Source organism: Brachyhypopomus gauderio, chromosome 5 (assembly GCF_052324685.1).
Source record: "Brachyhypopomus gauderio isolate BG-103 chromosome 5, BGAUD_0.2, whole genome shotgun sequence".
NCBI lineage: Eukaryota > Metazoa > Chordata > Actinopteri > Gymnotiformes > Hypopomidae > Brachyhypopomus > Brachyhypopomus gauderio.
In genome coordinates this window covers 15,022,768-15,047,410 of record NC_135215.1, presented here as the reverse complement: position 1 = coordinate 15,047,410, position 24,643 = coordinate 15,022,768, and the positions used below count along the sequence as shown (strand labels likewise).

Here is a 24,643-nt window from a genome sequence, read left to right as displayed (position 1 = left end):
GTGAGGCCCTGTGCGGGACGTGCCCCAGTACAGAAGCGCAAGATGGAAAAAATGCAATGAATATGAATTGTTATAGGACAATATGAATTGTTATAGAAATGATTGCATACTTAATATTTCTAACTATTTGACATCATTAAATATGGGAGTTATTTTATACAGTTTTACAGTGATACAGCGAGGAGCTGTGATTAATCAGAATGCTGATGGAATACATGTTACGTTACAAAGGCTGGGGCCCTGTTAAATGCTTCTGGTAACTTCTGTCATGTATTAGAGCTAGACGTGTACAAAAGAAATAAACTGAAGTATGGTTGGTTTTAAAATCTGAGTTGTATTATAGTAGTTTCCATGGAGAGATTTTTTGGGGGGTGGGGGTTTGTCAGGAATGACAAATAGTATTCTCGTTCACAGTCACTTGTGCCGTTAATCTTTGCTGAATCATCTGACTGCAGTTGGGCTTGGCATTTATGGGGAGGGGGGTTGTATCTTTTTGTTAAAGTTTGTATCTTTTTGTTAAAGATGAATGTTGGTTCCTGGTATTTGCTGGTATTTAGTTCAGTGTCCCTGTTTGCACATGGTTCATGGTTCAGTGTCCCTGTTTGCACATACTTCTTGCAGACATGCAAATTGAGCCGATATGAGCAGAATGTGATTCCTCTAGAAATGCAGTATGAGGAAAGTTTATAAAAAGCACTTGATTTGTGTGACATTTTTATCAATAACCATTGTGAGGCTGTTTTCCTTCCATCCATCCATCCATCCATCCATCCATCCATTATCTGAACCGCTTAATCCCGCTAGTCAGGGTCACGGGGGGGCTGGAGCCAATCCCAGCATCTCCGGGCGAAGGCAGGGTACACCATGGGCAGGTCGCCAGTCCACTGCATGGCCAACACACACGCACGCACTCACACCTACGGGCAATTTAGCATGATCAATCAACCTAACACGCATGTCTTTGGACTGTGGGAGGAAACTGGAGTACCCGGAGGAAACCCACGCAGGCACAGGGAGAACATGCAAACTCCACTCGTAGGCTCTCATAGATCTGTAGCCATATTTTGAAAAGGAACAAAACAGCTAGTATGAACGCATCCCACCATTGTGCGTGTTTTCAGTCTGCTTGTAAAGGAAAGTTTGAGTCAGAAGAGCTCCAGTCATAACCCTGCGTGAACAGGACCTGTCCAGTGAGAGCACCGCCGTTGCAGTCATTGTAGGGTGAAGTGTTCCTTTAAGAGTTCAGCTGTCTGGCGCTCACGCCGTCATTCATAACAACCAGAGACAACACACTTCGTCTCACTCTCCCTCGTGGTTAGAGACTCGCTCTCCAACACAGTAGAAGCATGGCCTCACTACTCAGTCCTGTATTGTTCTATTGTATAGCGGGTAAAGACCAAAGAACTCCCCGTTCGTTCAGCTCCTGTTCTCCTGTTGAAGCCACGTTCTGGCAGGCCGGTGCTGGTATGGTGTTGTAATATCTGAGCGCATCCCAGCAGTGTAGCAGGATCGTGCGGCTCCAGTACTTCTGATTTACTCTCCAATACTCCTGATTTACTCTCCAATACTCCTGAAACACACACTACATAACGCTCCACACTGAAACACACACTACATAACTCTCCACGCTGAAACACACACTACATAACACTCCACGTTGAAACACACACTACATAACTCTCCACGCTGAAACACACACTACATAACTCTCCACGCTGAAACACACACTACATAACGCTCCACGCTGAAACACACACTACATAACGCTCCACGCTGAAACACACACTACATAACGCTCCACGCTGAAACACACACTACATAACGCTCCATGCTGAAACACACACTACATAACGCTCCACGCTGAAACACACACTACATAACGCTCCACGCTGAAACACACACTACATAACGCTCCATGCTGAAAGACACACTACATAACGCTCCACGCTGAAACACACACTACATAACGCTCCACGCTGAAACACACACTACATAACTCTCCACACTGAAACACACACTACATAACGCTCCACGCTGAAACACACACTACATAACGCTCCACGCTGAAACACACACTACATAACGCTCCACGCTGAAACACACACTACATAACGCTCCACGCTGAAACACACACTACATAACGCTCCACGCTGAAACACACACTACATAACGCTCCACGCTGAAGCAGTGGCACTGCAGACACAAACTTTCTCCTCACACACTAAGACTTCTGGGAGCACCTTTGTGAATGGTTACTCTGCCTTCCTTGATCATCATGTGGGTCTGCTTACTTCCTTGACTGACCCGGGAGTTGACCATGGTGCTCCGTGGAAATTCCTTTACGACCTTCTCATCCTGTCACATCGACACAACACTTCCCTGATGAAGCTGTCGTTCGACAGATTACTCTTCAGATGTTCCAGGCCATCTTCTCCCACACCCACTCTCCGAGCCATAGGCAGCGGGTGTTTATCTGTATCCAGAGGACAGTGTTGTGGTTGAAGGCCGCCTTACAGAAAGTTGCAATTTAATTCTGCATCCTGTCTTAAACAGTTATGGCCAAACGAGTAAGCAGAATGCCAAACACATAGACAGGATGGTCTTGTGTATGTGCGGTAGATGACATTTTGGCTACACTTATACACACTATACACTGAGCATGTACAGTCTGGACGGCCATTTAAAAAATGATTAAGGATGTTAATATTTGTTAGCAATAATGACTCTGGGAAACCATGTGTGTTTATTTAACATGGAACATGTACAACTGCTCACCTTGATGATACTTTTATTTTTACACACACACCCACCCATGGTGATGCCCACCATGTGCCTTTGACACTCCAGCTCCCACGCACACAGCACTGCATTATGAATGAAGCAAGGCATGCTGGGATAGAAATGAACTTGTTAACCCATGGCTGCCCCTTGGCTGCCTGATGCAATGATACCCACTGTGCAGAAACACACACACACACACACACACACACACACACATATGCTCTGCATCAGTGTCATCTCTTTGCTTAGATTAACCCAAAAGCCTCTGTCTTCATTCCCCGTGTCTCTGATCTAACTTGTTTGTTCTCTCTCTCCTTCTCTCCTAAGAAGTTTACACTTAAAAACAAGTAGAGTCAGAAGAGATAAATGAAGCAGTACTGGACAATTAGACTTGAAATTGAGATTGACTGATTGAGAGCCAGGACTGTATTATAGCCCAGTACTCAACACGGGGCAGGACTGTTGTTATAAGGAATTGCTTTGGGTTGGTTTTCTGGAAATACATGAATACCTGACTAATTGATGGAGGATTACACTAGTTTGTACTGGGAGATGTTCCATTGCAAAGTCTTACTGGTTAAACATATTGGTCATGCTTCGTCCAATAAGCATCCGCCTGTGTACCGCGATGTGTGTATACCTACGTTCTTGTGTCTGTGAAGCCCCATGTGTTAGTGTGTACATCCACCACACACTCTGTGTACAGCACACTGAGATTCACATGTGTGTGTAATCCGTTGGAAAGCCTTCCTGGACCATATGCACTGTGCTGTTTTCTCTACGCAGCTCCTCCGAGTTTATCGGTACCGGGGGCATCACTGAGCCGCAGATGTCCAGATGCGGAGTGGCAGAAAGATACGGAGGAGAGCACAGACTGCCAAAAATAGTGCAGCAAGAATAGCAGAAGTGCCACTGCAGCGGTGGTCTTATTAACGGACAGGGAGCCGGACGGGCGGGAGCATCTCCCGCGTCCCAGCCGGAGACGTTTGCAGTGGCTCTGCACATTGATTTGCGAGTCAGCAGTGTACATCTAGGTTATTTTCAAGATGCATCATCATTTGCAGACAGATCGATTTTGTGTGTCAGGGCTGGCCGAGTCAGATAGTATCAGTGTAGCGGTTATTCTGCCCTGGTCAGACTGAACCGTCTGCATTTGTTCTGTGAAATATATATTTTAAAAAGTAAAAGAAAATAGAACAACATGGTTGTTTGGATTTGTGAAAATGAATGTAGTTGCTACACTGATCAGAAATAAAATATTCCACCGACATTACAAAGAGCTGTCATGCAGAGTGCTTAGGCCTTATGAAACTGCTTTTTTAACACTGGCTACACAACATGACATCTGTTGATAGGTAAGTGAAGCAACTTAGCAAGCTTGCTGGTTAGGAAAAATATTTATTTAAGAATAGCTGACTGAAAATAGCAGTACCATTCTACAGATCCATTCTGTTGCCAAATTATTTGTACATACTTCCCATGTATGATCAAACATTTTTAATGACTCCTGTCCAGTTTCTAAGTTCAACCCAGTCCTGTTCCAGAACACTGCTCAGTGAATGTAGTGGTGAATGTTACAAAAACATATTGTAAAAATGTAATTAATATGTAAACATATACAAAGTTAACAAAAATGTTAATAAAAAAAGAACAAGAAATCTGATAATTTGATTATTTTCTGGCTTTTTATAGGTCTTTTTTTGGTACCCCTGAAAAATAACAGACAGATTTATCCAATACTGAAATAATCATTTGCTACACTCCATGAGAAATTGTGTTTAAAAGTGTACATTCTGAGGTAAGTAAAGAAGAGCCAGCCATCATTGCAGAATAAACTTGACATGACCATTGGGAGAGATTACAATAGTTGACCAGAACTACACAGTTAACAATAGTTCCTAATAACAAATGGTCTGTTCTACAGTTCAGGAGTCTGTTGTTCAGAAATAGCAGACCTCCAAACACCTGGGTAGACCAGTCTGGATAATCTATCACAGAGCTGTGCTATTATCAGTACCAACAGTTGTTCAAATTCTGTTCAGATTATCCAACAGCATGGCTCAGTAAAGCCCTGGAATTCCCACCGTGTGAGGAAATCGTCGGCTCCTCTCAGACGGCGTCTGCGGCCTCAGTGTAGCAATAGACCTTTTGGGGGTCTCTGCTTCCCCCTCTGTCCTGATTGGACATTGTCTGCATTCCGTGTGCCATTTGCCCGAAGCCGCTGCTCTTTGGAGCGGAGTGTTGAGAAACAGTGATGTTTTTGACACTTGCCTACTCACTGTTGATGTACTCTGGAACGTGATTAAGAGTGCGTGGGGCTGTACAGTTCCTCAACTCTTTACATCGTCTTATGTAATTTAGGCTTGTTAATTTTTTTTATACGACGTTCACACTTTCCTAAAGGAATCCACTTGATCTCCTCCTAAAGGACTTTAACTGCAATCCCGATCAGTTCATAAATCTACTAATCCATTAATACATCAGTGAATAAGCTATAAAATGACAAAAAGATTTTCTGTTTATTGATTCTAGTTTATGGTTTCAACACTAACAGCATATAGGCCTACACTGTGAAATGCATTTCTAATTTATTTGTGCTTTGAAGTGTAATTTTTCAGAACTTGTTTTTTTTCCCAGAAGTTTTTGTTGTGTTTCGAGAATATCTAGAGCAACAGAAATACAGAAATGTGTGTGACAGAGGAAAAACGAGCCATACACACACACACACACACAGGCACTCGCTTGGAGACTAGTATGTGTGTGTGTGTAAGGGGGTCCGGGGATTTTATGATGAAGTCCTTAATCTTCAGATCTACTAGATGACCAAACTGCCTACCATTGATCTGCCTTAATTAAGCAAAATTGTGTTTTGAAGGTCTGTTTTTTCCAGGTGTATTGGGGATGGTAATGCAAAGATGGGGTTGTTTATTGTGTGTGTGTGTGTGTGTGTGTGTGTGTGTGTGTGTGTGTGTGTGTGTGTGTGTGTGTGTGTGTGTGTGTGTGTGTGTGTGTGTGTGTGTGTGTGTGTGTGTTTACCGTTCCTGTACTGCATTGACAGAGGCATATCGTGTGTGTCTGGCACGGACTTTATGACCCATCCGACTTTATGGCCACCCACCTTTTCTCTCTTTCACCCTGTTTACACGTGCGCGTGTCCATTGTCTTGTTTGAGGACCGAAATTCTTTGACTTGCAGGTAGGAAATTACCCCAGATGGATATAGGCTTATTGTTCCATTTCCTTCATGTGATTAGCTCTATATATGGGCGTGTTTGAGATCGCGTTGCTGTTTGTTGCCGTTTGTTTCTATAGCGCGCCTGTGCCGCGTGCGCTTTCCTGAACGAGGCCGATTTGAACGATAAAGCAGAACACGCGACAACGCCGGACAATTAGCCTCGCGCTCCAGCCTTTCACCACCAGCGGGGTTCGGGCTTTTCCACAACAGTATGATCATTTTACAATATTTTTTGTCCAAATTGCATCATGTAATTGAAGGGAGTGTGGTAGAGAAGAAGCAGTCATGGTTTCGACGGATCTGACGCGCACTTTGATGTCTCCTTCATTCAGCAGTGATTTGAAATTTGAAATCGAGTGCGTTTCAGTAGAAGCGCAGTCATTATCCGCGCTGCCGTGTTTTTCTGACGGTTTATCAGCGGCTGAAGGATAAGGACGAAGGAGCACCGAGAGGCCCGACATGTTGCAACAGGAATTCAAGAGAAGCCGGGACAAAACGCAGTCTGACATTGTGTTCAAACGTGACACATGTGAAGCAGAAAAGAAAACATCTTGCTTTGGTTTCAGTCAGTAATGGACAGGGCCTCTAGTCTGACCCCTCTCTACCTCTGTGTTTTGAGTTCATACCACCATCTAGTGTCTGTACAGACAATTGGTGCCTTGCATGGGAATATGTGATTTTTAAAATGTGGTCCTGTTTAATTCGAGTTCTGGTTATGTATGTGAAGACTTTGTTTATTACCCTGAGACCTATTGATAGGTTTTCAATATTGTGCGCTGTAACAGTAATGCTCATGCTTAGAAACCTAAGCCACCGGCTTCCACTCTGTGCAGCTCTGAGGTTTGGTAAACCCTGGCCACTAAAACTTGGGCAGACCTGCTTGAAGCTCTCAGCTACACCTGCTGTGAGTTTTCACACACCAGGAGGTCATGGCCTGAAGAGCGGAGAGTGGAGGCGGAGCAAGCCCTCAGTGCGGGGGTGGGGGGGGGGTGGGGGGGTACATGCCATACACCAACTGGTGGGGGATTTCCTGCTATTAAACAGTGCTGATACTGGGCCCAGTCTCTGGTTGTCACAACCGCATTTGGGCTGCTCGACTGGACCTCAGAATCCTGACCTTTTGCCCTCTGGCTTCATTTTGGCCTTTATGATTCATTGAAAGTTCCCTCAAGCGATGGATTTATGTTCAAATCCTCTATTACTTTTCTTCTGCTTATGTACTTGCGCACCGGTGTAATAATATATAATTAAATATATTAGTCAGATTCACGAGAGATCAGAGATTCACATTTTAAGGGCATATATTCCATTAATACTGAATTCCTGTTCAGTGGCTTGCATGCACCAGCTTGCTGACAGCATGTTGCTGTTCTAAGGTAATTATGCTAATGAGGTAGCTGACTGTAAGTCTTGTCATTAAGCATTGGCCCTCGCTTGTAATTTAAGGTTTACGGTTGCTACCCCTCCATTGGGCAGCGAGTCGTGGGAACTTGGGAAGTTTTTAGGGGGGTGTGTGCATGTGTGTGTGTGCATGTGTGGGTGGGTGTGTATGGGGGAAGGCAGCATGAGACAGCAGATCCCCAGAGGGGATCTGAATAAACCAAAGGGCCTTTGTGTCAGTCTCCTTCAACAGTTCACTCCTCCCCCACTGACAGAGATAACCCCCTCCTCCGCCTCTGGATCACGCTCTCTCCCTCTTTCCTCCATGCTAACTCCTCCTCTCACGCACTGCTGTCAAACCAACCGCTTTACTACAATCTCTGCTACCATGCCAACAATCTCTTACTACACGCACACCCGGGCACAGTGTTGTGAGGGACACGCCGGGTATCTGAACATACAGGCCACAGAGGGAGTGGAGCGTGGTGGAGCGTGGTGGGGTGTACAGCGGGGGCATCAGCGTGTACTTTGATACAGTGTGTAGAAGGGAGCTGGTTCTTGTCCCTGCTGGTGTAAAGAATGGCTTCTCTTTGACCCTGGGTCCCTCTAATTGGATAACAAAACAGAAAGTCTCATGTTGTCTCTCATTCTCTTGCTCTTTTCTCGCTCTCTCACCGTCCCAGATGGGTTCGGCATCCCTGGAGACAGTGACTGCATGACACAGAATACTTCCAGCTAGACTAAGATGCACATATGGCTTCCAGCTTTCTGCTCTTTCATTTTTAATCAGTAGGAGTCGTACAGAGGGATGAGAGCAAGAGGCCAGTCACGAGCAGGACGCAGACTCGGAAGAGAGGGAGGGAGGTCCGGAAAACAGGAGAGGGGAGAAGGCAGAGGGGAAAAAACATCTTACTGAATAGGCACTGGTTACTACTGGGAAGCGTTGCCATAACAACCTCCTGTGAAAGGGCCGCCCACTAGCTTGAGTGTCAGTGGGCATTCCAGGAGTGAGTGAGCAGAGGGGGGTGGGGGGGGGGGCAGTGTGAGCTCAGTCACAATGTGATTGGTCACACCCCCCCTCCCCCCCTGTCTTTGTGAGGACCAGGGCATGCTGGGTAAAAGCCTTGGCTGAATGCTCATTTGTCTGCGGAAGAGACTGTGAAGGAGCACGACCACTCCGTTCGGATTAGGAGCTGGAACCCCAGAGGAGAGAGCGAGGTAGTGTAGCCCTTTCTCATCGCGCCGACACACGGCGACGGCGTGCGTGCGGGCGTCCGTGCTCCGGGCGCGTCTAGGAGGAGGGTTCAGCGCCGCGCCGTGTCGTCAGAAAGGATCACAAAAGAAGGGGGTGGGGTTGCTCGGGAGACGCGTGGACAAAGAAAGCCCCGGCCAAGCGGGTTTGTTTACCAGCGCGGTGGCGTGTCCGTCGTGCCTCGCGCCCTGTCCGCCACTCGGGGAGCTGCCGCGCGGGCGGGCGGGCGGGCTGGCTGGCGCTGGGCGAGCACGTTCGTGCTGGCGGATCCGTCTGCGCTCGCTGCGGCGTGTGATCAGGTCTGCGTGCGCTCTCCAGCACGCTGGTCCACCAACGCGCCTGCTGAGCTCTCTCTCGCCCTCTCCCTGCACCTAGCGAGCTCCGAGCTCTGCCTTCCACTTCTGTCTGCAGAGGTGCGCAGTTTTGTCGTTTGCTCCAGCTAACCTCTTTTTTAGTTGTGTGTCTGTGTGTGCGCGTGCGCCAGAGGGGGGGGGGGGGGGGGGGGGGGCTGTGTCCCTTTCCATGGTGAGTTTGTCTCAGGAGGGCTTGGTGATGCAGTTGTTGTTGTTGGAGAAGGATGTGGGGACGAAGGAATGAGGTTGTTTTCCCTTTGTGAAGTCCTCCGCAGCTGTGTCCCCCAACACCCGTGCACAAGAGGTCCCTGGTCCTGGCGTCATCCCTACTGTCCCCAGAGGGAGGTCGACACCAGGCCAGGACACCCTGTAAGTGTATGCCAGTCTCTCCCAGTCTGTCCCAGACTCTCACGGTCTCTCCCAGACTTTCTCAGTCTCTCCCAGTCTCTCTCTCTCTCACTCTTTCCCTTTGCCCACTTCTTTGGATTCCCTACTATCTCTGAGGCTTCTGTGATTCGATTTCGCTGTTTTTCAAAGTGACTTTAGTTAGCTTGACTCGTATTGCGTCAGGATTGAGTGGTACGTTTGATCCCTGAATGGTCTGAGAGTCCAGACAGAATCTGGGTTCTCTTCTGAGGATCTGTGGCCTAAAAGCCTGTTAGATTTACTCATTAATATAAAAGAAAGTCAACTCATTATTGTTTTACAATGAGTTGTGATTCATTTTCATATTTATGTTCAGCACATTAGTCCCTGAAACTCTTATATTATGGATTGTTGGAATAAGTGCCCCTAGTATATGTGAAAGGTTTATTCATCCTTGTTGTTTATTGTTGATTTGATTAAAAATTCTAATTCTAATCTAAAATACATTTTGGTTTTCAGCGTACATTTAACCATGTGTTTCTTGGTTATTTAATATATTATAACTTTTATAACTTAATATTAAATCCAGAGAATACGTAGCCTAGTACATAATTATTAAGAAACAAGTATTGCCTGATTCTCCCAATCTTGCGGTTTGCATGATCAGCCCTCATTTCCCAAGACAGCGGCAGGTTTTACTGTAAGCTGGAACGTTCAGCATTCCCAGGTGACGGTGGGAGTCTTCTCTGGAGACCCAGCTCTGTGTCAGATAGCCCTCAGCGGTTGCCAGGTGGTACACATGGAGTCTTTACATTGGAAACCCCTTCACTGTTTTGTTGTTGTTTTTATTGTGCTCAGATAGGTTGCCATTGTGTAGATTTGATTGACTGACACATAGCATTGAAGTTTGTGCTGTGCTTCTGGGATTCTTCCTTAGGTGTTTTGGGTTTTCACTGGGTATATTTTGGTTGGGTCCCCCTGTGTCTTTATCATTGTATTGAAATGCAGGAAGTTGTTGGCATCTTCCTGCTGAACATGGCGTCTCCCATCAGAGCCCTCACTCTGGGGAATGGGGAATGTCCTTAGGACTAAAGGCTGTTCAAACGGGCCAGTAGAACCTGCTCCACTGAAAAGAGCCATGTGGATTTTTCCTTGTGTGGTAAGAATTAGCTATGTTTGGGATCACATTACTGTTTTATGTGAATCTTTAAACTGTATATCGGGGCATCTTTTAAGTCATTCATCTAGACGCTTAAGTTCGTCTTTATCACTCTTGTTTTAAGTGTAGCCAACTCTCCACGTGAATTATTTGGGTTAGTTCATGAAAGATGTGTTTGTGGAGGAATATATTAAGCATTCCATACCTCTGATGCAGGTAAACCCATAGGCACAGGCCATGATGGGATGTGATGAAATTTCTAACGCTAAAGAACAGGGCCTGTTTGCTCTGAGATCTGGGGCAGGTCTTCTGTTGTAGCCCCCCCCCCCTCTATCTGCAGGGCAGAATTATAGAGGGTAGCCATTATGGATGATGGGTTTATGCCATTGACGGGGGAAACATGTTTGGGAAATTCCCAGGTTTTTGTTTTTTGCGTAACTGAAGTTGAAAAAGAAATTGGTAGAAATAAGCGTAACAATACCAGAAAGTCCTTTTGTTGACATTTTCTGTCTTAGTAAGGCTAGTGACATGCTGCTGTTTCTTACCATGGACAAAAGATCTTCATGTTTATTCCTACATACTGCTACGTCCTGTCCGCAGATGCCACAGATCTCCTACCAGCTTTAAGGAGCTGCTCCTTTTCGCGAGCTTCCAGCCACTCACAGCGTTTCGGCCAGAGTGGGACATGGAGTTCAGCAGGTTGGCGCCTTCGCTGGGTTTATGGCTGTATGTGGAGTTATGGGCTAACCTTCTCACTGCTGTGGGCTGGGCAGTGCGCTAACTAGGGGCTTCTGTCCTCACTCTGCCAGCATGACAACACTGACCTGGATCTGACCGGGCCCAAGCCTGATGAGTTGACCTGGGACCTTCTGTGCCCAGATCTTGTTTTGCTTAGCCAAGTCTTGGTGGAGTTTACAGCTCACACAAGGTTCAGAGCTGGATTTAGGAATGCATCATATTAAAGGAATACAGCCTAACCAATCAAAAATGTTGCTGATGGGTTTTTTTCCCTACAGATAGATCAGATGTGATGGATTGCTTCTGTCAACAAAAAATTTTAATACCTATTTTTTTCCTTTAGTTTTAGCATTTTAATGGTTTTCCTTAATTTTAAAGCATCATTTTAAATTACATTTTACTGAAGGATTCGCAATTCTCAGACTCTGTCGGCCAGAATGGCCAGAGGCAAGCTGACCCAGACAAGAAAGTAGAGAACAGCACACTGACGAGCTTTCATAATCGTCTACAGATCTTTCTCACTATTTTGGAACAACGTGAATGACAAATAACTAGTCAAAGTGTTTTATGAGTTCGCAGAGTTGGCCTGTTCTTCACAATAAAGCATCTGTAGAAGTGTCTGTATTTCACTTCTATGTATTTCACATAGAGACTCTAAATGTTTGCCCAAAGCTGTGCGAGTTTGAAATGATTAGTCTTCATCAGTTTCAGCTGTGAAAAAAATTCACCGTCCAAAATCCATCATCTGTACCACTTGGTTTCAACAGTGACTTTCAACTGTGCCCTTTACCCTCTGGTCCTGCAGGTGATGTGTCTCCGATCAGCATGTCTCCGATTAGTCAGTCCCAGTTCATCCCGCTGGGGGAGATCCTGTGTCTGGCCATCTCGGCCATGAACTCCGCCCGCAAGACAGTCACGCAGGAGACCCTAACCGAACACCTCGCAACATGCTTCCCAGGTACAGTCATCTGTTCACTCCATTACGTCAGTATGCTGTGCTACAAAATCAAAGTGTTCAGAATTGCTGTGTGCGATGACTTCTTTTACTATAAATCAGAACTTATTGCTTAACCAACTTGAGTGAAGGTCCCACTATTTTTTTACATAAACTGCATGGAAAGAAGAAGTCTGAGTGTATTTCAGTGAAGTGTAGACCGTGGTTGTTACAGTAGAACTTTAATCACCTGATGTGCTTGCCTGTTGCAAAAGGGCTTGTCGGTTTCACCAAACACTGAAACAAATGTAGAAATCCCATACTATAGACCAGGGGTAATCAATTAAATCTTTCCGAACGAAAGTTGTTGAGCGGGGGGGGGGGGGGGCGGGGCGCGAACGTAACACTCGTCTGAAAATAAATTCTCCGGTTTAAAATATAGTCTCCCGTTACATTTTTTTGGCATTTGGGTCCGTATCCAGTTAATCAGGAATGTGATTGGGTCCGGACAGGACGGCGTTCGGGTCCGGATCCGGACCGCGGTCCGCCATTTGGTGATACCTGCTATAGACCATATAATCACATACTAGCCCTTAATATATAATGGTTTAGAGATTTTGGTGATCTCAGCTCTGACATTTTCTCCCAGTTAGGTCATATACGTTGTGTAATTTTCTAAGCCACAGCCACCATGTTTGTATTTAAGCATATGTTGTAGATTTAAAGAAGTATAAATTGACAGAAATTCAGAAAGACCTATTTACAATGGGTCTTTCCCGCTACCAAGCCAAACGATTGCTTGTTCCAGGATCATAATTATCCACGGTTAGAATGAAGGATAGATGTCTTTTCAAACCTGGTATTAGTATGAGATTGTTTCTGTAAGATTTTACTGTGTCATTTGATCCTATCCATAAACTTTGCTGAGAGAAAAGAAGAGCAAAGGCCATCAAAGACACAGGATTAACAGAGTAGTAGAGAAAACGCTGATCTGTGTAGTGCTGTGTGCCTGGCTGTGTTGTTATCTTAATGTATCGTGGAGTTTAACTCTCGGTCTGACTGCCCCTAGCCAGTAGGAGAGTAGCGTCGGCCCCCAGCACCACCAGTAGCAGAGCGCCTGTGAGAAACCGTGTGTCCGAGAGGCTGTTGTGAACACAGCGATGGTGAGCTGAGCAGGAGAGAGAGGATCGACTACTCTGCGATATTTAGACAGGCTTCCTGTTATAGGGAGAGAACGCACCCAGGCACACGGGGACATGGGACCCGCTCGGTCTGGGCTCACAGCTACGGAGGAGGCGGGCCGCTCAGACAGGTGATGTTGGGAATCTCCAGCTCGGGTGTACGGCAGCCGTACAGCCGCCACTCCCCCGATTCATCCACTGAGGGCTCGGTAGGCACCTGATGAGTAGAGGCGGGCGTGCTGGAGCGAGGAGGATGGTGCAGCTCACACTCACCTGTTGGACCGGAGCACACAGATCCTGTTTTGGCTTCTCCTGGATATGGGTCGGTTTCTTACAGGCCTGTTTCACTTCATCCACTGTGGTCTGTCGAGTCTTTTTGTCATCGTGCAAAATGTTGCCAAGTAAATCCCATCCATCCATGGAACTGAAGCTCCAGGTGTCTCTTTATTACGTGCAGGCATCCGTGTTAGTTGGTAGTAGATCTGTGGTATGGCGCTATAGTGCTATAGACCAGGTAATGTCATTATTCTGAACCACAGTGCTTATGGGTCATCGCGGGTTATGGTATCTTATTGTATTTGGGTTGTACTTGTACAAGGACATAAACAAGCAGACAAAGAAGGCGTTTGTGCGGGTGTGTGACAGGAACAGGGGCCGGGCTCTAGGAAGGGTTGTTCCGTGCACTGGTGCGAGCAGAGCAACGTGGTGGGTCCTAATCTACTTCCACAATCCGAGTCATCGCTTCAGTACCACCATTGTGGGCAGCATGTGATGTGCACGAATCTGATTCACTTATCCAGACTAAAGAGGCACACACAGTCTGCATGAGTCAGCGGTGGTGAATGTGCACTGAGGGAACGCAATGGGCCGGGCTGAACGACGTTAGAGTGCACCATGGGACCTGTTCACTATAGTAGTGTAACCCTTTATGACTAATGTTGAATGAGAGCCTAATTTTAATAAATATAATATTGACATTTTAATGGTCAGGTGAGGTCATGTTTGGAGTGAGTTGGAGTATTGAATCTTCCATTACAATTGGAGAAAAGTGAAGATTCCCACCATATTGCTGGTGTATTTCAGTCCTATAGTTCTCAGGAACATACATGGTTCGTGTCCTGCTTCATGTGTTTGGACCATGTACATTGTTATGGGATGGAGTCAGAAATATGTCACTCATAACAAGTACTTAGTGCATCTCCCGTTGGGATCACACAGTGGACACACTTACCTGAGTGCATTAAGACTGCGTGAGGCTTTCTGATGTCCTGTGACCTGATCATTTAGCCAAGCTAAATGTAACTTCATTAACCGTGTGTTATTCTTTAAATTACTTTGCATTGTCGACTAGGATGGAAACCTTATCTAGGCACATGCAGCTTGTTGTGTAGACATACATACAATATTCTGAGTCGCACGTCACCGAATGTCAATTACATTTCATTGACAGGGTAACTGGGCAAGCCAGCATGATGTAATTTCAGGAAACCCGTTGCCCGGGCATAAAGATCAGTGCTGGTCCCACACACAACACATATGTATATGTATGCCACAAATTAATGCAGACAAATGTCACGCATACATTTACTGCAAATGGTTTATAGGAAAATTGTGAGTAAATGGATGGTTGACACATTCAAAGTGTGTATACTTCTCCTGCATTATTAGTTATCCCCTCTGCACTTTATATGACCTGACTGTGGCTAAGGATATAAGTTTATACTACCCAACCATTTCTCAGGACATCATATCTGACTGTCTAAGACTGCTATAAGACTATGCTACCAGACTGTGGCTCAGGTCATGTGTGTACACTACTACACTGTAGCTTAGAATTTAAGTGTTCACTGCGAGATTGTGGCTCAGGTCATAAGTGCACGGTGCCAGACTGTGGCTCAGTATATAAGTGTATAGGTCCTGACTGTGGCTCAGGAGAAAAGGACACTGCCAGACTGTGGCTTGGGTAATAAATGTATGCAGATTGTGACCTAGGAAATAAATGTTCGCTGCCAGAAGTGGTTCGGCTCATAGGTGTATGCTGCCAAACTGTGGATAAAAACATGTGTATGGTACCAGACTGTGGCTCAGAATTTAAGTGTACGCTACCTGACTGTCTAAGGGTATAAGTGTACACTACCAGACTGGATTTATGTGAACACTGCCACACTGTGGCAGAGGATATACGTGTATGCTACCAAAATTGTGGCTTAGGTCATAAGTGTACTCTGCCAGACTGTAGCTCAGGTCATAAGTGTACACTGCCAGACTGTGGCTCAGAATTTAAGTGTATGCTACCTGACTGTCTAAGGGTGTAAGTGTACACTACCAGACTGGATTTATGTGCATACTGCAACACTGTGGCAGAGGATATATGTGTATGCTACCAAAATTGTGGCTCAGGTCATAAGTGTACACTGCCAGACTGCGTTTCAGGTCATAAGTGTACACTGCCAGACTGCGTTTCAGGTCATAAGTGTACACTGCCAGACTGTAGCTCAGGTCATAAGTGTACACTGCCAGACTGTAGCTCAGGTCATAAGTGTACACTGCCAGACTGTAGCTCAGGTCATAAGTGTACACTGCCAGACTGCGTTTCAGGTCATAAGTGTACACTGCCAGACTGCGTTTCAGGTCATAAGTGTACACTGCCAGACTGTGGTTCAGGTCATAAGTGTACTCTGCCAGACTGCGGTTCAGGTCATAAGTGTACACTGCCAGACTGTGGTTCAGGTCATAAGTGTACTCTGCCAGACTGTGGTTCAGGTCATAAGTGTACACTGCCAGACTGCGGTTCAGGTCATAAGTGTACACTGCCAGACTGTGGCTCAGGTCATAAGTGTACTCTGCCAGACTGCGGCTCAGGTCATAAGTGTACGCTGCCAGACTGTGGTTCAGGTCATAAGTGTACTCTGCCAGACTGCGGCTCAGGTCATAAGTACGCTGCCAGACTGCGGCTCAGGTCATAAGTGTAAGCTGCCAGACTGTAGCTCAGGTCATAAGTGTACACTGCCAGACTGTAGCTCAGGTCATAAGTGTATGCTGCCAGACTGTGGCTAAGGTCATAAGTGTACGCCGCCAGACTGTGGTTCAGGTCATTAGTGTATGCTGACAGACTGTGGCTCAGGTCATATGTGTACACTGCCAGACTGTGGCTCAAGTCAGGTCAAGTCAGAAGTGTATGCTGCCAGAGGTTAGCAGGCACAGGTGTTCAGCTGTGTTTCAGCCTGTTCAGGACTGATCAGGTTCATCCCACAGGGCCGCTGTGACAGCACCAGGCAGTCATTAGGTGCTGTACCTCCCTAAGAACAGCAGTGCCATTGGCGGTGACCTGAGTGATCACTATCAAAATTATTTTGCTACACATACAAGGAAGTTTTCTAGGTCAGTGCACATATACTAAACACACTGACACATTGGTCTGTTTACAATGGATTGAGAATAATAGTGTATAAAATAAGACAAAGAAAATCAAAGACAATCAGGACGGGTGGACTGTGGAACTTACACACGAGCACGACCTGGAAAGACGTGATGCAGCTCGGGTGGTTTATTACTGTGTGAACTCTAGATGGGACTCTAGCTGGCCTGATGCAGATGATACATTTGACTTGTGCATGAGGCCAGTCATGAAGAGCTGGGGGGAGGGGGGGGGGCATCTGCACAGAATCATATGGGCTATAGACTAACTGCATATCTGTTCTATCTAGTGCCAGTAGAGTAGACCTTACATTAATACTCTACTGATGAAAGTTCTGCAGGTGTGTAACTCAGGTCTTGATGCTTCGTAATCACTTGGTATAATACAGCTATACATATTAATTATAAACACTCAGGGGCAACTACGTTTTCTCACGAAAGAAACCTAAATAAATTTAGAAGAACGCGTTCTTAGAACAAGTGCAAAAATTCTGTGGTAATGTTGGAAAATGTATACGCTAGCCTTACGTTTTAAGGGTTTTTGTCAAAACCCTTAAATGAAATGTTCTATGTGCAACAGAGTGCTTCGCTAGCCGGTCCGTCAAATCCCAGTGTGCTAAACCAGTCCGTCCGTGAACCACTGTAAACAATCAGAAGAATTTCCCAGCATCCTCCAACAGGTGTGCTGCTCCCACCTCACTGAATGGTCCCGATCCATCGGTGAGATGAAGGCAGCATTTGGGCTCGTGTAGTGCGTGTGTGTGCGCACGTGTGTTCTTTAAACGCCGTTAGCTGGTGCCGACAGCCCGGTGCCGGGCCGGGCCCTCACTCCGGCCTCACGGGCAGACACACGCCAGTTCTCCATTTCCTTTTGTATTGATTGCATCAACACGTTCCTTTTGCGGCATTATTTGTGATACCAAGAGAGTCCCCCGCTGTCCTGGCGTGTCCCCCTGGAAGACGTGCAGCCCTGTGCGTGGCGGCCCCGTGCACTCTCCTGCATTCGGGGGCCGTTGCATCATGCCGCTCTGGCTGCAAGGGCTCCATGATGTAACGGAGGGTAAGAGACGCGGCGTTCTGAGACGAGTGAGGCAGACAGTGAGGGAAGGCCAGCGGTGCCGGGACTATATGCTGTGTTTAAACGCAGCCATTTATAGGGCCGCTGAATGTGGTGGTGGTGGTAAAATAATGAATGAGTCCTGTAATGAACAGCGGGGGAGTTCAGCTATAGGCATGCTGTGCTAATGCTGTGCTAATGCTGTGCTAATGCTGTGCTAATGACTCAGGATGAGCTCATGGATATGTTGGCCATGGCTGCAGGTCAATTATTCGTGTATCTTTGGCCAGTCAGTTTATCAGGGACAATTGTTCATGTTAATTTCTTTGTGAGCACTTTAATTTTATCATCTATATTTAATAAAAAAAACATTTTGGTCCATATTGGAAATGCAGCTGTTGATCTGCTCTGTGTGTGTGTGTGTGTGTGTGTGTGTGTGTGTGTGTGTGTGTGTGTGTGTGTGTGTGTGTGTGTGTGTGTGTGTGTGTGTGTGTGTGTGTTTGCTGCAGGCGTCCCCACCCCAAGCCTGGAGATCTTGCGTCACACCCTGAACATGCTCGTCCGGGAGCGTAAGATCTACCCGACCCCAGAGGGCTACTTCATCGTCACCCCACAGACCTACTTCATCACTCCGTCCCTCGTCCGCACCAGCAGCAAGTGGTATCACCTGGACGAGAGGATACCGGGGGGCGGGGCACAACAACCGTGCTCCTCCCCTCCCTCCGGCACGGTCACACCCTCCACCTCGGGCTGCGTCAGGGAGCGGTCGCACCACAAGAGCCACGGCGACTCCTACGGCGACGGCTACCGGGACGACGTGCCCAGCGCACACGCCTCCACGCTGCAGCGGAGGGCCAAGGAGCACAAGGAGCCGCCGTACGCCGTGTCTCCGCCTCCCCTGCAGGCGTCGCCCTCGGACAAGAGCCGCAGCGCGCTGGGATTCGGCTCGAAGGCGGACGGCGGCGGTAAGCAGAGGGACGGCAGCGGCGTCAGCAGCAGCGAGAAGCAGTCGAAGAAGTTCGGCCTGAAGCTCTTCAGACTCAGCTTCAAGAAGGACAAGGCGAAGCAGCTGGCGACCTTCTCCGCCCAGTTTCCGCCCGAGGAGTGGCCCCTGCGCGACGAGGAGACGCCCAGCACGGTGCCGAGGGACGTGGAGATGGAGATCATCCGGCGGATCAACCCGGACCTGACGGTGGAGAACCTGGCCCGGCACACGGCCGTGATGAAGCGGCTGGAGGAGGAGAAGGCCCAGAGGAGCAAGGCCAGCTCGGCCGCCCAGCAGAGCGCCCGCAGCAAACGCAGCCGCGGCCACCGCAGGGCCCAGCAGGGGCGGCCGTCCCGCTCGCACAGCAAGACGCGCGTGTCGAGGGGCGACCCGTCCGACGGCTCCAACCTGGACGTCTCCTACGACAGGGACTACCGCTTCTACAGCTCGTCGCTGGTGCGCTCCCCGAGGGAGGCCATGATGTCCATGGAGCGGAACCGGGGCAAGTACATGGTGCACAGCAACCCCAACATCGTGGAGTCGCACTTCGCCACGGCGCCCGAGTGGGACGTGTCGGGCGAGCTGGCCAAGAGGAGGACGGAGATGCCCTTCCCCGAGCCCTCGCGTGCACAGGCGCACTCCAAAGTGCACCGCAGCCACAGTCACACGCAGGAGCGGAAGTCGCGCAACGAGAGGTCGGACAAGGCCAAAGAGAGGTCGCGCTCCATGGACAACTCCAAGGGCCCTCTGGGGGGGCCCTTCTTGGGTGGCCCTGAGGACTTCGAGTGCACTCCGGACGACAGGAGTCGGTACTACACCGACGACGGGACGTTGAGGGCGTCTGCCCAGAAAAGCCACTACTCCCGCGTTATGCTGTGCGCTGCTAGGTTGAACTCTGACGTCTGCGTGCCTGAGGTGGGGAGGGGGCCCCTCGAGGACGTCATGCACTGTAGACCGCTGCAGAAGAGCAAGAGCAAAGACAGTTTGCCGCCCTACGGCGACCTTCTCTCCTGTTCTCCCAAAGCGTCCGTGGACGACTACTTCCAGCGAACCTCCTCGAACGAGGCCTCCTTCTCCGCTCCCTCGCCGCTCGTGAAATCCAGCCACGATTTCGGAGATGTCGTCCGGAAGGGAGTCCCTTTGGAGCGGCCGACGCCCCTCCTGACGTCCACTCACCCTGTGGAGTACAAGGACGACCCTGCGCTGGGACAGAGCGCCATGTCCTTACCTGTGCCTAGCCAGACACCAGAGCCTTCGCCCAACGGACGCTTGATGCATCAACACAATCCCGACTCAGGTGACTTGGACAAAATGGCGGAGGTGTATAGCCAAGAGACACTGTTCACATCGGCGGACTACATAGAAAGCAGTTTCTCCAGGCCCGGCACGATGCGTAAATCTCCGCACGCAAAGTCCTCCGAGGTGCTGGAGAGCCAGGAGTGTGTGGAGAGCGCTCTGCCGATAGCCGCGCCTCCCGCCCCGGGCCAGGAGCAGGCCTCGTGCGCCGAGACCAACTTCGACTACTACAACGTGTCGGACGACGACTCGGAGGGGACCAGCCACAAGAACAAAGTGGAGGAGAAAGGGCGGGAAGGCGGCGGGACCATGCAGTGGCTCCTGGAGAGGGAGAAGGAGAGAGACCTCCAGCGCAAGTTCGAGAAGAACCTGACCTTCCTCAGCCCTAAAGAGGGGGAGGGAAACAGCAGTCAGAAGTCAGCCCACTCCACTCGCCTTGATAGCATGGACTCCAGCAGTGTCACTGTGGACAGTGGATTTAATTCCCCACGGTAAGGCACTCCGGTCCACCACTGGGTCTCCTCCTCACGTGTGGATGCCAGGGTAATTCTGCTTGAACTGGAGTGGTTTGCTATTCTATGAATAGACAAAGTGTCAGTGTCCTTCAGCACATGGTACTCACATTAACAAAGTAGGTGCTTTTGTTTTTTAAACGTGTGACATAGGATTCTATAGAGTCTTAGTGTAATTCCAGAATGTTCAAGCCTTTTATGTTTTGTCAATGGTAACAACCTCTGTGAATGAGATTAATACTACTGTGTAATGAACTGTCTTCACTAAAATAGCGATGGCTAAGCATTTAAAAGCCACCTATAAACAGTACTACAGGTCAGCCACTACCAGTTTTGTTTTGAAAATGTTTACACATTTTTAATCGAACAATTGGCGCTTGCTCTGTTACATTGTCTGTGTTTTTCCTGTGTTTTCTCCTCTTTTATTTTTTGTTTTTTTTTAATAGTGTGTACCCTTGATCATTTTTGTCCAAGTGTACATCAAGTGTTATTCATATTCCTTTGCATGTTGGTTGGTTGCGTGGTGTGCTCTGGATTGAAAACAACTTAGAGAAACGAACATTAGTTTTCAGTTTACAAGCAACTATTGGGCTTTTTGACATTTTGGCAGTAGCCATACATAAACAGACATACCAGCAGAGTGTCTTTTACTTTGGAGGACTCCCGTGACCTAATCACATGTGGCCTGTTACAGTATTAAACCTCTGAGCACACAATGCAACGTGGAGATCCTTCCCTCTGTACCCACCTTGTGTCTGCTGTCCGCTCCCTGTCCAATGGTGCATTCATTTGCTCTTCCCAGTGCAGCGCGGAGAGAGCACCCAGCAGGCCTCATGTTTGTTCCACACACCAGCTCTGATTCAACCCCGTTTCCAAGAGTGCGCTCAGTGTGGTTGACCAATTTTGAAGACTTTTATTTAGCCTGCACCGTGAGATTCTGCTTCTCTTTATTCTGTTAAATTTCTCATGTCGGTCTGCGAAATGCATCAGGAAACGGGTGTCCAACAGTGTAGCGTGTGAGAGTGGTGAGTGCACGCAGAGGCCAGGCTGGACCACACGGCTCCGGTTTGGGGGGGGGGGTCTGCTCCAGGGAGAGGGGCCCTGCTGAAGAGTTTGGCCTGCTGGCCCAGTTCACTCTGCAGGCCTGCTGTAAAACTGCACACTTGGCCCAGTGAACCCTTTCACACATTCAGTGGGGTAAAGGTGTCCCTTGTGTGCGTGTCACTTTTATTTTTTCTTCTTCTTAATTCCGTGAATTGTTTTGTTTTTGCAAAATTAAACTGTTTTCCATATGCTTTTGTTTGCAGTGTTTATCCCTGCTTTGGTGTATGTGTGGTAGGTGTGTGTGTATGTGTGGTAGGTGTGTGTGTATGTGTGTGTGTGTGTGGGGAGGGGGTGATTTTTGGATTTGTTTGTATCCATTCACCCCTCTCTCATGTCTGCACCCTAGTGGATGGAGATGGAAATGCTGTTTATAAAAATCTTGTTTACATTTGTCTTAAACTTTATCCAACCTCATCTGTGTGTGGATCAGTTAACTTTTATCCCCAAATGTTGACAAAATGACAAACATGGACATTGTTAAGAAAAGGAAATCAAAGAGTCATTTATTAACCGCCTAGCTTCGCATTAAGATGGTGGCTCCCCGTTACCAAAGAACAGGCACTGCTCCATGTAGAAGTGAGCTCTCTTCATTCACGGTGTCTACAGGCATACACTCCAGCATGAAGCACAAACAAAGCCATCAGACCTCGGATGCTTTATGGCGGGGTGAGCAGCCGCTCTGTGCTTCACTGCTGGGTTATCAAACCCTGATGCTGGGGGAACCTTTAGAACCTCTGTAGATCCAGTTGGAGAGAGTTAGATTAATTTGGACACGGTTCTCATCCTGTCAACATGTCGCAGTATCGCAGCTGCTTACAGTGGTTTGATTGTTTATTCTGACCTGCCGTGTTGAACCCTGCATGTGTTCCATGGTTTATCCAGAGGACCCCCCCCCCCCCCCCCCCCCCCATCCTGTGCACCTCAAATTCTTTTGGCGTCTCTTTAAACGAGCTGTAAGACGCAGGAAGAGCAGAATCCAGGGCGGGGCTTCCTGATCTGCATTTGCTATAGAGGAGTAAACACACCTGTCTGCAGAACTAGTAGGACAAGTATGTTTGGAAACGGCTCTTAAAGGATTAGTGGGGCACAAGAGTGTTAGACAAATCAAAAAGTCTCACCTCCATGTAGAGGTATTCGCCATTTATCTGACCTGCTGTTGTGGTCACGAAAGTTTGTTTTTCTGTCCTGTGCCATTTGGCTTCCTTTCTGTTTGGCCTCCCACTCCCTTTGTGTGCCCCCCATTGTCTCTCTGTTAACTCCACTAACCTGCACAAACACACACATAGTGACCATCTCAGCTACTGTTCGCCCTCACTGTCCGTCACATCTGTGTGTTAACTGACCTCCTTCATCGTTTCTCCTCCGTAACACCTTTTGCTTTTTCTTTCTCACCTATCTCACTTCTCTCTCGTCTCTCTTTGTCTCTTGCTCTCTCTCGTCTCCTCTTCCTGGACGCAGCACTCGGGAGAGCCTCGCCTCAAACACCTCCAGCAATGTGGACAATAACCGCCGGCAGAACCTGGCCCTGAGTCCGGGGCACCTGGGCACCAAGCGGCCCCCACCACCGTACCAGCCGCCCAGCTTCCGAACCATCCCCGAGCCCCCGACCACCCGGCCGGAGAAGCAGGCCTCCATCACCAGCGTGTAGTGGAGGCCTCTTCTTTCCTGGGAGCAGCACTAACCACGAACGCTTGAAAGTGGCGCGAAGAGCCGTGCGAACCCAAATGAACGTCTTGGAACGCTGTACGTCCCGACTTCCTGTAGGTACCTTCTGCTTTCGGCACTGGTAACGAACGCAGCTAAAGCATTTTAACGCTTCATAGTGACTCACATCATCCGTGGTATGTCACTGCTGTTCTTTAATGAACGTTGATCCAAGGAACCCCACTCTAGGTGTCCTTACAAACCTAACATGTCCACTACGGGTCTCCTTACCCTGGCTGATTAGCTTCTGCCAAGGAGTCATCGCTGTGTGCGGGACTGGTTCTCTCCACTCAGGATAGTCCTCGTCACACAGCTGTCCTGCCCCCTTCAGCCTCTGAAGATGGAGCCAGTTCAGATATCATCAGTGATGCTTTCCTACCACCATTCTCCTACCACGTCTTTGATTTGTCATGGGTGCAGTCAGCAGTGGCCCATTTCCTCTGCATTCCCGCTGATCAAAATGATCTGAACTTCCATCTTTTGTCAAATGGTTTCGAAGACCTGCACCATCTTATCATCCACCTACTGATAACCTCCGTACACGGCTGTGCGGTTGTAGCTGGGGTCGGCTGTCATGATATGAAAACAGAATATGTTGCAGTGTATTTACAATACTTCATTTTTATACAGGCCCTTTCAATAGCCATCGGCATACAAAGACAAGTCACACACATGCATTAAGTAACAACTGCATTAAATCCATCAAAACCTCTTCTAATATATTGACAGTCAGTTTTGATACAACAGGTGCTATTATTCTCTCTTAAAAATGGACTGTCTCACAGAAAAAAGATGCTCCCAGTCATTTTTCGATTTTATAATTTAACCAGGTGCTCTCAAATACTGGACAAGATGACAGAAAATACACACTGCTACCTCCACGATTTGTACAATGGTAAAAGGTGACATGGGTGGTATTTTTTCTAAGTCAAACACTGTTATCAGCTTGTGAATGTGCTGCAGAATGATCTTTTAGCTGAGCCCGGGTGGGAGGCGCACGCCTCCGTCCGAGTGCTCGCGATCTTTCTTTTGTTCTCACAGCGATAAGTGACAGTGGATTTCAGAAAGAATTGTGGCTGTGGACTCACACGGGACATCTGAATTAGGTTTACATAGCTGTGTTTCTCATTAAAAAAAAAAACAATTTATTGATAATCCAATTAATAATCCCTGGAAGACTGAAATATAAA

At 47.8% G+C, this 24,643-nt stretch overlaps 1 protein-coding gene across 8 annotated transcripts in view; it reads left to right on the top strand.

Moving 5' to 3' along the window:
- The window catches only part of stox2b (storkhead box 2b), a 52,545-nt gene extending 27,902 nt beyond the window's left edge, over nucleotides 1-24,643 (top strand). For 2 of the 8 annotated variants that reach the window (XM_077005964.1, XM_077005965.1), the window contains exons 2-4: nucleotides 12,069-12,221; nucleotides 18,362-20,624; nucleotides 23,208-24,643. In XM_077005964.1, the coding sequence (XP_076862079.1) occupies nucleotides 12,069-12,221; nucleotides 18,362-20,624; nucleotides 23,208-23,397 (2,606 nt within the window). In that variant the 3' untranslated portion in view covers nucleotides 23,398-24,643. The other 6 variants (XM_077005969.1, XM_077005970.1, XM_077005972.1 and 3 more) reach the window with 6 other exon arrangements.